We start from the raw sequence: 17,378 nt of genomic DNA, 5'->3' as shown, positions 1-17,378 counted from the left end.
TAAACTTCCCTGATTCTGGGTCAGAGACCTTTTCCCACAGCCCTGGTTTTCTCCTGACCTTGCCCAACATCCTCCACCCCCCGGCAAGGTTCACTATCAGCTGGTCAGGAATGCAGCACAACGGGCATTTACAGAGCACCCACGATGTACAAAGCCCTGTGAGGAACATAAATAAGTGTGACTGTGCCTCCCCAAAGAGAAGCTCAAAGGTGAGCAGAAAGGTGCAGAAGGGACAGAAGCAGTGACTACACAGCAGAACATGATGGTAAGTGGGAACAGCTGATGAGCTCAGGGAGCGGGCAGGCCAGTGCCCATGCAGTGATGGGGCAAACTGCTGGTGCTGGAGGGAGGGCGCAAAGAGACTGAGACGCCACAGGGAAGAGTGGGAAGAGGCAGCCCTGCTCCTCTGCTGACCAGGCCGGCAGGCCGGAAGGGACAAGGCCTTCTACCTGGCTGTGCCTACCTTCAGTTCCTCAGGAAACTGCTGCTCTCCCTGTAACTTCCCGGAATCCGGCACGGCTGTCAGGAACAGGAACTCCTGTTTGGCGCTGTAGGCTGAGAGACAGAGAGGTGAGAACTCTTCTCATGGAGAAGCAGAAAAGAGGCCTAGACCTGGGCCCACATGGACACGCCCAACCAGTATTTGACAGGTGCAAAAGCAATTGGGTAGAGGGGGATGTCTTTTCAACAAGTGGTACTTGAGCAATTGAACATCTATCTATATATATAAAAGCCTAAGTAACCGTTCTACCATTCAACGAGTAGCTATGATGTGCACTACCACCAGGGGGCAGACGCTCAATGTACAGGCATGGAAACATGGGACAGACTGATGAATCTCAGAAGGAAGGGGGGAGGGCAGGAAGAGATTAACCAAAGATCTTATGTGCATACTAGAGGCCTGGTGCACGGATTCATGCGCTGGTGGGGTCCCTCGACCTGGCCTGCGGGGATCGGACCAAATCTGGCTTTCCGACATCCCCTGAAGGGTCCCGGATTGCGAGAGGGCGCAGGCCAGGCCAACGGACCCCATCCACCAGGCCTCTAGTAGACACATAAAACTGTAAAAATAAAAATAAAAAACATAGGAGAAAAGTTTTGGAAAATTTGATAAAATAAACCTCCTCAAAATAAAAACTTTGCTTTGCACAGATCACAGAAAGGCAAACTACAGCCCAGGAGAAAAAATCTGCAAAGGATTTATACCTAGAATACATGAGAACTCTCAAAATTCAACAGTAAAAAATAATCCAATTAGAAAGTGGGTAAGACATGAACAGACATTTCACCAAAGAGGATAAACAGGTAGTAGATAAACACATGAAAGGATGTTCAACATCATGAGCCATCAGGTAAATGCAAATTAAAACCACATCGAATTGCTACAGGGTGGGGCACAAGTAGGTTTACAGCTATTGGCATGGAAAATAATACAATAATTAATAAACAATAATACAAGAATTGTGTTTCATGTACTCACAACTATAAACCTACCTTTGGTCCACCCTGTAGTTAGAGAATAGTCACAAGGATATAAAGTACAATATAGGGAATATGGTCAATAATATTGTAGTAACTGAGTATGGTGTCAGAGGGCTACTAGATTTATCAGGGTGATCAATTCGTAAGTTATATAAATGTTTAATCAGCCCTAACCGGTTTGGCTCAGTGGATAGAGCGTTGGGCTCTGGACTCAAGGGTCCCAGGTTTGATTCCGGTCAAGGGCATGTGCCTTAGTTGCGGGCACATTCCCAGTAGGAGGTGTGCAGGAGGCAGCTGATCAATGTTTCTCTCTCATCGATGTTTCTAACTCTCTACTGGGACCCTTGAGTCCGCAGGCTGAAGCTCTATCCATTGAGCCAAACCGGTTAGGGAAAGAAATTTAATTATTTAAAAAGCCAGGTTAGAAGTCAAGTTAGTGCTTACATACTAATTTAAAAATTCATGGGAACTGCCCTGGCCGGTTTGGTTCAGTGGATACAGCATTGGCCTGGGGACTGAAAGGTCCTGGGTTCAATTCTGGTCAGGGGCACATGCCCGGGTTGCAGGCTCAATCCCCAGTAGGGTGTATGGGGGAGGCAGCCGATCAATGATTCTCTCTCATCATTGATGTTTCTATCTCTCCCTCTCCCTTCCTCTCTGAAATCAATAAAAATACATATATATATTTTTAAAAACCATAGGAACTGAGATGAGACTAGAGAAATCTTACAAAATGCTAGTCCAGAATAATCAATTTATAGCCTGCTGATTTTTGGAAGACCTTTGGAGCAAAATTTGAAGATAAGTTTCAGACCTCTATAATCAAACATTTATTTTTCAAAGCTTTGCAAACACTAATACATACCTAGAAAAAATAGAGCAAATAAAATTATAAAAATCAGCAAAACGAAGCATGGACAGTTCACTTTTTTAAAAAAATCAAAACCTCCCCCCTTAGGTCATTAATACCAACACTGCACGCTCCCCTGCAGCCCCCACCTGCCCAGTCCTCGCGTCCCCCTCCCCGTCCAGCACTGCCAGGAGAACGCACAGGGAGAACTCCTTACCAACGCCCCGACAACAGTAACCCATCTCCACAGCTTCCTTTTCTGACTCCAGTAGAAATCTCTCTGCCATGCACCTTTATGAATCCCACTAAAGTATTTTTTCCCCATTTTATAGGTTTGGGTTAAAAGGCAACCTAACCAGAGCTGTGCCCAGCAGCTGTTCTGGACCTGTAACAGGGACACGAGTGTTGTTTATGGTGCGGAACTAGACAAGGCATCAGTGCCATCAGCAAAGCTGCTGGACACACTCGGGCTCTGACACCAACGTCTGTCTATCCTCCTCCTGCACAATCTGGCCACCTTTGGAGCAGCACTAAGGTGCTCAAAAAAAGGTCACATTCCCCTCCCGTCTGGTCACTTCCTGTTCCCACAGCATCTTCTACTACTAGCACTACAATGCTTACCTAGTTCAACACTTAGTTCAACAGACTTCTGTGGAAATCTAAGCTTCTAATAACATTGAAATAGGACAATGTGTTGTGAATTTTAAACAACTAACCTATCAATCAATCAGCTTTTGAAGAGCAGCCCATTTCATGTACCAGGATTTGCTACCTGCGTTTCAGGAAATGGAAGCATGATCCTGCTGTGTTGCCAGTTATTTCCTTATGATAAATATTTCACACGAGGCTTTTGGTTCAAAGGTGAAAATACTGTGACCACCAGTAAAACAAAGCCTAACACATGAGAAAAATCTCTTGCAGACACAAGTTTACAAAACTCTTTCAGTTTCCTGTTCAGCTCTCAGACCCACCAGGGGGTTAAGGCTCCCCGCTACCCCCAGAGACAGAGGGGGCAAGTGACCATTCCCACTAAAACGTAGGGCTCAGGGGCAGGAGATGCCTGAACCACCACCCGCAGTCTTCTCTGATGGCCTTCAGGGGGGTTGTTTAACTTCAAGGAGCTCAATCATCTATACTAGTAGACCCTGTGTGAGAGCTCACTGCCTTTACTCATAACTCAGCTAACAGACATCCATCTCTGTGATTCTAGCCAGGCACTTAGGGACAAGTCCTCCGTAGTCAAAGATGGCTGCGCCGTGTTGTGGGCCCAACAGCAAAGAGTTCTCACTGAGTTCAGTGCACATCATGGGGCCGACACCACCCTCCCTGGTGGCCCGTCCCCACCAGGACCCTCTCCATGCTTCACTGAGGGGGGCCCAAGTGTGCGCTGGCTCCAAAGTTCCCACCTGGAGTGGTTCACTGGCCACAGCCATCACACAGCCACACGGGGCACCAGAGGGCACGAGGAATTACCACTCACCTTAAAGGGCTGGAGATACCTGGTGAGCAGCACAGGGGACTACACCCATCTTTCCTCAGGTCTTAAATCCCAAAGCATCCAATAGATTCAATAAAACATTTCTAAAATAATAAATAAAATTCCAAAACTTTTCATCCTTCTCTGTAGGTTTTTCCTTCTTTCTCTGTAATTTTTTACTCCCCTTTACAAAACCTCTAAGCTTTAACACTTTTCTGAAAACATTCAGCATAAAATCTGCCAAATCAAAGCAGAATGAAACCTCGTTTATCAGTTACCACTGAGGAATGAGGTGTAGTTCTCTAGAGGAGCCAGAGAATAATATAACGCGAAACACACATCTAATTTAATTATTTTTTATGGAAGTCTCATAAATATATTACCTATTCTACTTTCTTAAACAAAATAAGCCATAAATACTTTAACCTCGTGACCTGCCCTGTAGGTGCCTTCCTTACCAGGAGGTGATTTTAAAGAACTCACAAGTAAAATGTGTGGTTTCATGGTCTCAGCAGCTCCGATTCTCGTTCAGCTTCCCAGCTCTGTTCACACTTGGGGTTCTCCACCGGGCCCCACTCCTAGATTCAAAATGACTTAGTCTCTGGTTGGCCTCAAGCAGCAAAGGTTTTCAAAGCCCCCAGTGATTCTGAAATGCCAGGAGGAGGAGAACCGCTGCCCTACCTCTCAGCAAGGGGCCTCCATTCTCGGTAACCACGCTGGAGCAGCGGAGCCATGTCCAAACTCCCAGGCTAAGCTCACCGCCTCAAAGTCCAACAAGGCTCCGAGACGGAGCCCGTGTCTCAGAGAGGCCCCAGTGCCCAGGGCGAGCCACAGCTCCCTGTGACGATCCTGGCCACTGGATACCCGCAGGGATGAGACTACCGTCCCGAGGCTGCGAAGCCTCAGGTTCTCATGAGGGCCATGGATGATGAGGGGTGACTTGTGAGGGGATAGCCTGTTGGGCCTCAAGCACTAAGGGCCTGGTGACTGACAACTGTTGTTAGTGGAAACTATGGAGCTAAGAACCCCGCCTTGGGGCTGATTTCAGGGCTACCCTCTTCTGCCTGCAGATCCTCTTCCAACCTTGCTGTTGCTGAACAGACAGGAACAGACAGGGAGACACAGAGACGGGAGCAGGAGATGGGGGGCACCAGGCAGCCCTCAGTGCTGCAGGGACACACCCAGGAGCTCTAGGCATAGCAGAGCCTGCAGGCGAAAATCAGGAAAATGCTCATGTGATAATTTTCTAATCTTTGCTAAGGGCCACCCTCTGCAGGATGTACAAAGAGTCGTGCAAAATAAGGATGATGAACACACCCACGGTCACAAACATCTTCCGTTAGGAGACCGCGTCAGGCCAACCGAAAACTGCTCCCAAGCCTGACACCTCCCCTGTGTTTCGCCTCACTCTGCCTCTGAAAGGAGTCACTTTGGGGTTCAAGATGACCACCACTGCACCTCCTTGTGCATGCCCAGCACTTCACCGGTCACTCAGAAAGCCTCGCTGTGCTCAGGTCAGTCTTAGGGGCTAAGACCCAGGTAAGCGAAGGACAAGAGCAAGACCTAGAAGCGGCTCTGCTGAAGCTGGGCTTGATGCTCTCTGTGTCCTCACCTGACTGCCCACATCAAGCCAAGGGAGTTAAAAATCCTCAAACACAACCTGACATGCACATACTTAAATCACCTTCTTTCTGATGCACTAAGGTGACCTGCAAACGTGTGGCCACCAGTGCACAGCGCCAGCTGGCACTCAGGCATGCTGATCAACCACAGTCTTGTCTCATGATGGTGCCAAGCAGAACACATTCTCAGATTCAGAGCCTGTGGGATGCCATGGAGGAGGCACCAAGGAACCCACCAAGAAAGCATGTTCTGTCCACCCTGAAGGGCGGAGCTGGTGAGAACCATCCCCTGCCTTTTCACCCCACACCCTCTATATGGTTAAGGATGTGGATGCCATGACCTCCCCGGAATCTTCTGGAACAAAAGTCCTTGGATTCCGTGACAGAGATCATTTGTGCATGTACTCAGAAACAATATCACAGCAATGTCTGGATTAGCCAAAATTCATTCCACAAGGCAGCATACCTACCATCCGGGTCTTTAAAGGTCAAGGTGATGAATTTGCTGGCCACCATGAACATGAAAATCACCCAAAAGCATGCAGCCAACAGAAGCCACTGGTGGTGCATGTTGTCAAACATCAGCCATTCAGTGATTCTTCCTGGAAAACAAGCGGAGTGCTCCTGCTGCTTACAAATACATCAATTAAACAAATGATCAGATAAACAATAGGGGAGTCCAGTTAATAGCATCAGTACAAATATTTTTTAAAAACCTTTTATTGATACCATGGGTATTTTGACTTAGTCTTTAACTTAACATTTTATTTTTAATTAATAATAACGTCTCGATTTGGTAATTAAGTCAAAGGTAAAACACCTGGATGGGAAGGAGCCACTTCTCTCTGCTTAGGAACTTGTGATAAAATTTTACTTTTGCAGATTTGCCTCTTGACTGCTTTCTGGGTCAGACTAACATCTAAATGTTTCCAGTCTCCTGTGCTGAGGATCGCCATCTGCAGGAGGCTGTGCGTAGTGTCATGCAGAATAAGGAAGCTGAGCACACCCAAGGCTACAATCATCTTCTGCGAGGCAGTCCTCGTCAGGCCAACCTAAAACTGCTCCCACACCCCCGACATCTCCCCTGTGCCTTGCCTCACCCTGCCTCTGAAGCGTCGATTTCGGGTTCAAGATGACCACCACTGCACCTCTTTGCAGGTACCTAGCACTTCATGCATCAAAATGTTTCTCTTACCCAGCGCCCGCCAGGGCCTAGAAGCAGGTGGGCAAGAGGAGTCCTGCCCAGGGCTAGACCTTCGAAGAGGGCAGAAGCCATACTGGGCATCACAAGCAGGCTGCTTAGAACCCTGACTTCCCGACGAGATGTAGCCACACTTAGAGAATCTGTACACAGAATCTGTACACAGGAGAAATGAACATCAAAACTTCTGTCTCCATTCACTTGCCTGCAAGGGCCAGTGCAGAAACTGCGGGGTGGGTGTTTCTCATGCTTTCGTTGCCCAGGAGGGATGCAGGTCACACAAGTCCCACTCTGCTGCAGGAGACAAAGAACCAGGAAGTCAAGTCAGTTCTCAGCAAGAGAGACAAACATGCATGTTTCATTTCACCTTTAACACAGCGCTTCTTCAAGCCAAACCAAACCCTTTAAAGGGGCCATGCTGGCTGGGCTGGTTTCTGCCAGATGGCTGAGGGCATCCATCACTCGCCAGTGGTGAGAACTGGTCCTCTCAGCATGTGTTGATGGCAAACAGCTTCAGAGAGCTTCTAAACACTAGATGGGACGGAGCTCGGGGTGGACCCAGGGGATCAAGTCTCCTCCTTGTCTCAAAAATGTTTATGTCCTAGACCAGGGGCGGGCAAACTTTTTGACTCGAGGGCCACAATGGGTTCTTAAACTGGACCAGAGGGCCGGAACAAAAGCATGGATGGAGTGTTTGTGTGAACTAATATAAATTCAAAGTAAACATCATTACATAAAAGGGTACGGTCTTTTTTTTCAATAGTTTTATTCATTTCAAACGGGCCGGATACGGCCCGTGGGCCGTAGTTTGCCCACAGCTGTCCTAGACTCTCACTGGGACCAGGCATCTGAAACCCAGATGTCCCCCACCATGTGGTTACCCAGCCTACACCTCACGCCCTGCAGCGGGGAATTCACCACCTAACGTGCAGCCTTTCGCAGGTGGCTTGTGCATCACCTTCTGTCATCCTCAGCTGCCATTCATTAGGCCCAGTGTGCTTCCTGAGGCCCCCAAGCAGGGGACCAAATTAAACAGATTAAGCAAAAACACAAGACACCCAGTTAAGTCTGATTTTCAGAGGAACAACAAATAAACTTTTTAGTATCAATATATCTCAAATAGTGCATGGGATATACTTACACTAAAAGAAGCTATTTGCTATCTCTCTGAATTTCAAACTTAACCAGTGTCCTGTATTTTATTGAGCAACACTACCCAACAAAGGGAATGCCACTCCCTCTCCACCTGCTTGAAGCCAGCTGGCCTTTCCAAGCCGAGTGCCCTTTCTCCTCTGTCATCATCTTTTGAGACAGCACTGCAGAAGCCAGAGAGACCTGGCTGGGTCCACCACTCACTGGCTCTGTGACTTAGCAAGTGACTTAGCCTCTCTGAGCTTGGCGTCCCATCTCTGAGACCAGGCCTTCCTTCCAGGTGGTCATGGGATTAAGTGTACCTACCTGGTTTGGAGCAGACCCCCTACAAACGGGAACTGGCCGACATCTCAGCGCCCTGTGACTTTCTGATTTAATCAATATACCCTTCTAAGGGTGGTGGTGGGAAACTGTTGTGCCAGGCTGCTCTGCCCCAAGATGAAAGGAAAGGGAAGGCCAGACTCAACCCAGGCGACTCAAGCTACTAGCCCTTCCTTCTAAAGACAAGTGAGGCAAAGACTGTGCCCAGCGGTGCAGGGTACCGCACTCCTGAGTCCACTAAGCTTGTCCTTCCAAGACAGTGGCACTCAGTAAAGTCCATCCCCATCGGCGGATGCCCCACCGAGAAACCCCAGCTGTAGCCTTTTCTAACAGAGGCAACGAGGATAGTGTGGACTGGGGAGTGAGTACAGAGAAAGGAGATAGGAATCCAACAGGTGGTATGTAACCTAAGCAGAGAGGCATCTGCTCCTGTGCACTGGTTCTCAGGACGAGTTAGAGGCGGAGGAAGAGGGCCGATGCTGAATGGCCTGGAGCTTGCAGTCCACATTTTGCTAAGTGCCGTAGCTAGTGAACACAGACGAGGGAACCCTTCACATATGCGCACATACTTCCACTGCACAGCAGGGATCACAAAGACCTCTTCACTGCCCACTCTCAGCTTCTTGCTCTGAGACCCTGTGCACCTCCTGGGTCTCAGGCCCTCGCACCAACCCAGCATCAGGCCCACCCCCAGGAGGTTTTCACGGTTCAACTTTCCAATGGGAACTAGGTTTTTGATAGGGTCTAATTCGAGTCCACCCAACAAGCTCACCTCTAAATCAAAGCAGGGAGATCATGAAAATGAAGAACACATCTGCTCTCCAGGAAGCCCAGTGGCTTAGGGGTAGCATTTTCCATCTGGCAAGTTGTGACGTGAGACATGCATGATCCTGAAGCCATGCCTGCCTTCCCAAGTCTTGGGTTTTCATTTAAAGTCAGGAGCACCTTGCTTCTTCCACCCAGGCCTGGGGCAGGGGCAGGATCTGGTCTACTCTCTTCTTCCCTGAGCTGGGAGGCTGGGGATTAGTCAACGATTAGCTCTCTGGGCCCCATTTCCCATCGATAAGGATAAAACAGCCACCTGCGTACTTTCCAGTGCGCTGTGAGACAGAACCTGCCTCCTCTAAACTTGTATCACCTGCCCAGCCGGCAGGGCTCAGTGGTTGAGCATTGACCCAGGAACTAGGAGGTCATGGTTCAAATCCTGGTCCGGGCACATGCCAGGTTGTGGGCTCGATCCCTAGTAGGGGGCATGCAGGAGGCAGCCAATCAATGATTCTCTCTCATCGTTGATGTTTCTCTCTTTCTCTCTCAGAAAACAATTTAAAGAAAAACGTATTTAAAACAAAGGCTATAGTAAGAGACAAAGAAAGACACTACATAACGATAAAGGGCGCAATCCAACAAAAGGATATAATCCTTGTAATCATGTATGCTCCCAACATAGGAACACCTAAATTTTAAAAGCAAATTTTGATGGATGTAAAGGGACAGACTGACAGTAACACAATCATAGAAGGGGACTTTTATACCCTATTGACATCAATGGGTAGATCTTCCAGACAGGAAATCAACAAGGAAAGTGTGGCCTTAAATGGCACACTAGACCAGATGGATTTAACTGACATCTTTAGAGCATTTCACCTCTAAGCAGGAGAATATACATTCTTTCCAAGTGCACACAGCATATTTGCTAGGATAGACCACATGTTAAGAGACAAAACATGTATCAATAAATTTAAGAATTCTGAAATTATATCAAGCATATTTTCTGACCATAATAGTTTGAAACTAGAAATCAACCACAGGAAAAAAAACTGAAAAACTGAAAAAGACATGGAGGCTAAATAACATGGAACTAAACAATGAATGGGTTAACAATGAGATCGAAGAAGAAATCAAAAGATATCTTGGGCCCTGGCCAGCATGGTTCAGTGGTTAAAGCGTCAGCCTGCAGACCAAAGGTCACAGGTTTGATTCTCTGGGTTGCAGTTTGATCCCTGGCCCTAGTCAAGGCATGTGCAGGAGGCAACTAATTGATGAGTCTTACTCACTTTCTCTCTCTGTCTCTCTCTCTCCCCCTCCCTTTCTTTTTTCTTCTCTCCCTTCTACTCTAAAAACTCAATGAAAAAAATAGCCTTGGGTCAGGATTAACAAACAACAAAAATCAATGGAGCCCTGACCGGTTTGGCTCAGTGGATAGAGCGTCGACCTGCGGACTGAAGGGTCCCAGGTTCGATTCCGGTCAAGGGCATGTACACATACAAACACACACATATATATATGCACAGAATAAATTATTGAGGGTGAGTGGAGTCATTTTTTGCTTTGTACGATTTTGTATTTTAAAAAAATTTTTGCAATAAGTACATATCCATCCTATATAATAGAGAAACCTATAAATTAACCATCCCTCCACTATGCTCAAGCCACACCCACAAGACAATCAGGCGTGAGTATGCAAATTAACCCAACTAAGATGGCGACAGCCACGGAGCTGGAACAGCAGGAGGCTTGGGTTGCCCCCGGCGATGGAGGAAGTCAAGCTTCCCACCTGCCCTGGCCAGCCCTGGGCTCCGCTCAAGGCTACAAAGTTTCAATTATAGAAGATAAATAAATCCCAGATACCTGCTTCCAGCCCACCCTGGCCTCCGCTCAAGGAGGCACTGAAAAAAAAAAAAAAAAGAAAGAAAGAAAAGAGAAAAAGGAGAGGCTGGGAGCTTGGGTCGCCAGGGGGCGTGGCCAGCCTGAAAACGGCCATCAGCCCCTCACCCAGGCTGGCCAGGCACCCCAGCGGGACCCCCCCCAAACCCTAAAAGGGCTGTGGGCAGCCTGAAAAAGGCCCTCAGCCCCTCACCCAAGCTGGCCACACTCCCATGGGGTGAGGGTCCCTAATGGGGGGCTTGGCTAGCCTGCAAAGAGCCATCAGCTCCTCACCCTGGCTGGCCAGGCACCCTGAGGGACCCCTCCACCCTGAAGGGGCTGTGGCCAGCCTGCAAACAGCAATCAGCCCCTCACCCAGGCTGGCCAGGCACCCCAGTGGGGACCTCCACCCTGAAGGTGAGGTGAAGGTGAAAACAGCCCTCAGCCCCTCACCCAGGCTGGCCACACTCCCATGGGGTGAGGGTCCCCGCTGGGGGGCTTGGCCAGCCTGTAAACGGCCCTCAGCCACTCACCCAGGCTGGCCAGGCACCCCAGTAGGACCCCCACCCTGATCCGGGACACCCTTCAGGGCAAACCAGCCAGTCACCTCCCGTGCACCAGGCCTCTATCCTATATAATAAAAGGGTAATATGCAAATTGACCCTAACAACAGAACAACTGGAAATGACTGGTCACTATGACACACATTGACCACCAGGGGGCAGACGCTCAATGCAGGAGCTGCCCCCTGGTGGTCAGTGTGCTCCCACAGGGGGAGCTCTGCTCAGCCACACGCCAGGCTGACGGCTGCCAGCACAGCAGGGGTGGCAGGAGCCTCTCCCACCTCCTCAGCAGCGCTAAGGATGTCCGACTGCAGCTTAGGCCTGCTCCCCGCTGGCAAGTGGACATCCCCCGAGAGCCCCCGGGCTGCCAGAGGGATGTCTGACAGCCAGCTTAGGCCTGATCCCCCAGCCAGCTTAAGCCAGCAGGTGGACATCCCCCGAGAGGTCCCAGACTGCAAGAGGGCACAGGCCGGGTTGAGGGACACCCCCAAGTGCACAAATTTTTGTGCACTGGGCCTCTAGTTTTATAATAAAAACCAATAAAATATAGAAAATGCCAACTATATACATGTACCCTGTTGTCTTTATTTCTGTGGTTTAATTTTTTTGTCTCATTTCTAACAAATTCAGTTTACTTACCACTTTGTAAAGTATGATAAATACTTTCCTTTCTGGGAAAAACTCATATGAAGTGGCAAAGTCAGTATGTATCTGAATATTTAGTAAATACATCTCTATCATCATTGTTTTTTAGTTTTTAAAATATGTAATATTTAAAACATAAAGTACAGAGGATAACATAACAAATATCTGTTTATGGACACTCAGCTCTAATAGTTTTGTTGTACTTATTTGAGTTTTTTAAAAGGAAATCGAGTATACAAATAAGGTTGGCACCTCTCTATGGTCCTGCCTGGTCCTAATTCCTTCCCTCTCCAGAGCCACCCCTCAACCTGGGCGATTACACTTTTACATCAGAAACTGCTCCTTTGATAGACACAGCAGCAGGGGCTTAGGAAGGTGGTCTTCCCTGCCCAGATAAAGGAAGGCAGGCTGGGGAAGGTGGGAAGGTGAGTTTACTTGGGACCTGCAGGGAGATACTGCTCTACGTGAGGATGCTTTCATTGCGTGAGGACACAAGCCAGAGGAAAAGCCTGGCATGGGGAGATACACAGTTATGAAGCACTTACTCTTTTATCTTTCTCATGGTATTGCAAGAAAATTCATAAATTGTACACAGACTCAAGTGAAAAAGCTGTCAAGGTAAACTGGTTAAAAATTTAGATAAACTGAGATTTGTTGGGGGTGGGGGAAAGGGTGGGAGGGAGGGAGGGAGAGAGAGAGAGAGAGAGAGAGAGAGAGAGAGAGAGAGAGAGAGAGAAACATCGATGTGAGAAAACACTGATGTGAGAAACATCGGCTGCTTACCTTCCGTAAGTGCCCTGACTGGAGATCAAACCTGAAACCCAGGCATGTGCCCAGACTGGGAATTGAACCAACAACCTTTCAGTACACAGGACGATGCTCAAACAGCTGAGCCACTCCGGACGGACAACTGCATACACTTTTTAAAAAAATTACATTAGTCCATGTGACTTTTCAAAAAATATGTTTTTATTGATTTCAGACAGAGAAAGGGAGAGGGAGAGAGGGATAGAAATATCAGTGATGAGAGGGAATCATTGATTAGCTACCTCCTGCACACCCCCTACTAGGGATCAAGCCTGCAACCCAGGTATGTGCCCTGACTAGATATCAAACCATTACCTCCTGGTTCATAAGCACTGAGCCACACTGGCTGGGCTGCATAAACTTTTAAAGGACACAACCTAAAAATAATTATATTTACCAATATCATCATATAAGGCAGTGATGGCGAACCTATAACACACGTGTCAGAGGTGACACGCAAACTCATTTTTTTAATTTTTCTTTGTTAAATGGCACTTAAATATATAAATTATCAAAAATATAAATCTTTTTTTTACTATGGTTGCAAATATCAAAATATTTCTATATGTGACACAGCACCAGAGTTAAGTTAGGGTTTTTCAAAATGCTGACACGCTGAGCTCAAAAGGTTCGCCATCACTGATATAAGGTGTACCCACCCATCCAACAGAACAGCAGGGATACTACACTGAGTCTCAAACCAAGACACACACACGGTTCGTGTCTTATGGAGCCTGCAGTCTACTGGAAAGACCCACATGCAAAAAAGAATCTATCCAAGAAGTGGCATGAGGCAGAGGGACGTGGTGCTGTGAGAGGACAATACAAAAGGACATGACCTGGATAGAGAGATGGGGACAACACAATTACCTAAGGAGGTGAAGGGGTCGGGTTCCAGAACAGGGGAACAGCATGAAACTAGGTCCAGAAGTAGAAGGGCGCAAGCTGGGGGCCCCTGGGTAACTGAAGGAAGGCCATGTGGCTGCAGTTTCCAGAGCTTGGTTATCAACGAGCCTAGGAAGATATGGTCAGATAATGCTGGGCCTTAGAGAGCTGTTACAGAATTTGGTTTCTACCTTGTGAGCAATGGAAAGCCACTGGAAGGAGTAATGCATGAGAAGAAGGGGGATAATGTTGTGATACACCTTAAATTTTGAAACCATTTCTCTGGCAGCACAAAGATGTAAAGTGCAACTGTCCACTTGGCCTCCCTCCAGTCTCAAGGCATTTCCAACAATGGAGCAGGAATATTCTACCGGGCACAGCAAGCCCAGCTAAGTGTTCCACATCACACATCATCCTCTAGATGCCTCAAACCAGAGAATGAACCAGTAAGATCCACAATATACAACAGGTTAGGTCTTTATAAATTCTAAAGAATGGCATGTCCAGTTAGCCATGGCATGTTTTTGCATTGTGATTGCATGCATTCTGAATCTAGATAGCTACCTAATAGTGTCTGACTTTATGTTTAGGGCAGTGGTTCCCAGCCCTGGCTGTACATTAGAATCATCTGGGCTTTAAAAACATATAGCAATGCCCTGGGCCCCAAGATCACTTGAGCCAAGACAAGACAAATCTCTGGAAATGGATCCTGGGCAGGTTTTAAAAGCTCTGCCCAGGATTCCAATGAGCAGCCTGGTCCAGGCCCTCAGCCCCTCTCAACTTTAGATGACCAAAGGAATCCGCTGGGGAATCTTGTTAACCTGCAGATTCTAGGCATTCTAACATAATAGATATTTTCCTAACACCCCTTTCCAGTATAAGGAAAATTGGTAGCAAAAGAGTATCTGCCAGCTAGAGTCTACTGATGATCTGAATTGTGTCAGAGCTCTGTAAAAACAGCTTAAAATTAATTAGAATCAAAGACCTCCACCACTGTTTTTCAGCCCTCCCATCTGTAGGTAACGGACTGTGTAGAATTAGGGTTTGGTCTGACCTTGAAACAATCATGATAATTTGACCCAACTCTTTAGACAGAAAGAAAGGCATTCCAAATTCCCTTCACCAGCTCCTCTGAGCCCATGCCAGAGTCTGCACTGTTTCCTTGAATACACATGTTCTCCATGGAATTTACCTCCTGTCCAGGAGGACACCCACAAGGCTCACTATTGCTATCTGCAGAGAGACTGGGCTTGACATCAGCAAGACGTGGCTCTGCCAAGGGCTGCGGCTGTCCTTGCAGCCTGGTGACAAATGGCCTTTAAATTTCCTGACATTTTCTGTAATTAACTCTCCTTTGTTCAAGGAGACAAGACAACTCTGAGAGTGGCTCTTGCAGCTAACAGTGGCAACCCTGAGTGTGCCCCAGGTCCCCTTTGGTCATGGTGGGCTGCTCTGAACAGAGCCCTCCAGACCCCGAGGACTTTCCTATTTCCAGTCATTAAAGGAGATTTTCACGTGACAAGGTGGCAGGGTCTAAACCAAGTCACAGGGTTGGGCTCTTTAAAACCCATAAGGCGGAACCTAAGATCTTACTGGGAAAGCAGGGGCAGGAAACCAAGAACATAACTGAACATACAAGAAATCCTTGTGTGTGTGTGTGTGTGTGTGTGTGTGTGTGTGTGTGTGTCTAAACTAAAAGAAAGCACACATTTTACATGTTGGTAATTACTAACAATGGGTTTGGTACTACAGGCACACCTTGGAGATATTCTAGGTTCAGTTCCAGACCACCTCAATCAAGTGAGTACTGCAATAAAGCAAGTCATAATCTCTTTGTTGGTGGAGGGTCTTGCCTTCAAATTATAAAAAACACAACATCTGTGAAGTGCAAAAAGCAAAGCACAATAAAATGAGGTATGCTTGTATTACCATCTTTGGGTGCAAATTCTCCCTTCCCTACATTTTCAAAATGATGCTTATAAACCCATTTTGCTCAGCTGCCAATCACATTCCTGCCAATGGCTCCCCCCACCCCCCCGCCCGGTGTTTGAGTTGTCACCCAAAAGCACAAAGCCTTTCTGAATTTGTGAAGAGCCTGACTCCCACCTGCCATGCTCCACTTCTGCCATGCATATCTGCTTATTAAAGGCTCTGAAAAGTCCTGTGGTATAAGCCCATCTAACTGTTTAAAACAGCTATTTCCCAAATGTCATTCATTCAGCAATATTTACAAAGCGCCAACTCTAGGCCAGGAGTTCTTCTAGGTCGTGGGGATATGTAAGGTAATACATACTCCCTGCTCTCACGGTGCTTGGTGCTAACAGAGGATGACAAGACATAAACAAACAGAGCCATTAATGTATAGGATCACACCTATGTATAGGGCACTCGATGCCACTGATGGTAACAAAGAAGAGTAAGGGACAAAGGGAAAGCCGCTAGTAGGGTATGATGCTGAGAAGAGGCAAAGCAGAGTGAGGAGACAAATAATACAGCCACCTGGATGAAGAACTTGGCTGGATCCCAGAATCCCAAGAGCAGCAAGGAGACCCATGACCCTCGTGGACTGAACACCAACGAAGAATCCTGTCAATGGCCCTTTACTAAGATGGAAGCTCCTGGTCCCCATCCCCATCACGCACAAACCCCAGGGGAAGGACCATGTGTCTAATGTTCAGTTTCTAAAACATTCTCCCAAAACATATCTAGACACTAAAGTAAACTGTACAAAAATAATCCAGTAATGCACAAGAAACTGATAACCCTGGGAGGACTCGCAGGAAGAAGGGAAACTAGACAGCTGAGGGCTAGAGCAACGGGGGACATTCTACAAAGAAGTCAACCTTTTCAGGCCTTTGAGTTTGAACTAAAATGTATTACCTAATCAATAAAATTATTAAATCACAACTTAATAAAATAAAACATTGCATATGATCATAACATATTATAAAGTTCTATTACGGTAACTGTGATTTTTAGATTCATAGTTAGGGTTTCTCTCAGTCTAAGTTCAGAAATTTCCTGTGTCTACTTGGCCATCATTATAATTTACCATCTTAGAATGACTGCTCATCTAGTCACATCTGTCCTAACTCAGGACGGATATGAGGTTAAGCCAGATTTTCATGAATAATAATAAAGAACAAATCATTAGCAAATACCTGTGTAGGGCTCACTGCATGTCAGGCACTCCTCTTAGCAAGTACTAAACTCAACTAATCTCCAGGCCAGGCTTGCTCCTATAATATTTAAGAAAACATTTCTTCAAAATATATGTGTACAAACTCCTATTGAGGAGTTTTAATGTTCCTAAAATCTCCACATGAGCAAGAAAGGAGGCAGTAAGAGTACAAAATGATGCAAATCTCAGCTAACTAGTGAGCGCATGTTCTCCTTCACATACCTTCTGAGGCCTGGGGTCCACATTTCCCAGCAGTATTTACTTTGCCCGGGGTTCTTGCTTCCTCCTGTCACTGTATAGGATAAATTTTAAAACCAATTAGCATCATTAAAAGCGACAAGATCAACTTACTTAACACAACTTGGTTTATACAAAGTGGTTAACCACTTTGATTATTCAAGTACATTTTCCACAACAGGTTTCTTATAGAGGTGGGTAATACTTGGATTTCTTGGTAAGTGAACAAGCATTCTAAATGTACCAACAATGCCAACTATTTAAAAGAATGACCTGCAATGTAGTAGGAAAAGAGAAATATGTTTTGTAGCA

The 17,378-nt window shown here is 46.8% G+C and overlaps 1 protein-coding gene across 10 annotated transcripts in view; it reads right to left on the bottom strand.

Annotated features, from left to right (window-relative positions):
• CHST10 (carbohydrate sulfotransferase 10) overlaps positions 1-17,378 on the bottom strand; it is a 31,347-nt gene that overhangs the window by 12,138 nt on the left and 1,831 nt on the right. For 2 of the 10 annotated variants that reach the window (XM_059659138.1, XM_059659140.1), the window contains exons 2-6: positions 17,052-17,121; positions 8,878-9,121; positions 6,834-6,926; positions 5,902-6,029; positions 464-555 (exon numbers count right to left, since the gene is read on the bottom strand). In XM_059659138.1, coding sequence (XP_059515121.1) covers positions 464-555; positions 5,902-6,029; positions 6,834-6,880 — 267 coding nt within the window. In that variant the 5' untranslated portion in view covers positions 6,881-6,926; positions 8,878-9,121; positions 17,052-17,121. The other 8 variants (XM_059659134.1, XM_059659135.1, XM_059659136.1 and 5 more) reach the window with 6 other exon arrangements.

This window comes from Myotis daubentonii, chromosome 12, assembly GCF_963259705.1.
Source record: "Myotis daubentonii chromosome 12, mMyoDau2.1, whole genome shotgun sequence".
Classification (NCBI taxonomy): domain Eukaryota; kingdom Metazoa; phylum Chordata; class Mammalia; order Chiroptera; family Vespertilionidae; genus Myotis; species Myotis daubentonii.
This window is presented reverse-complemented; position numbering and strand designations above follow the sequence as displayed.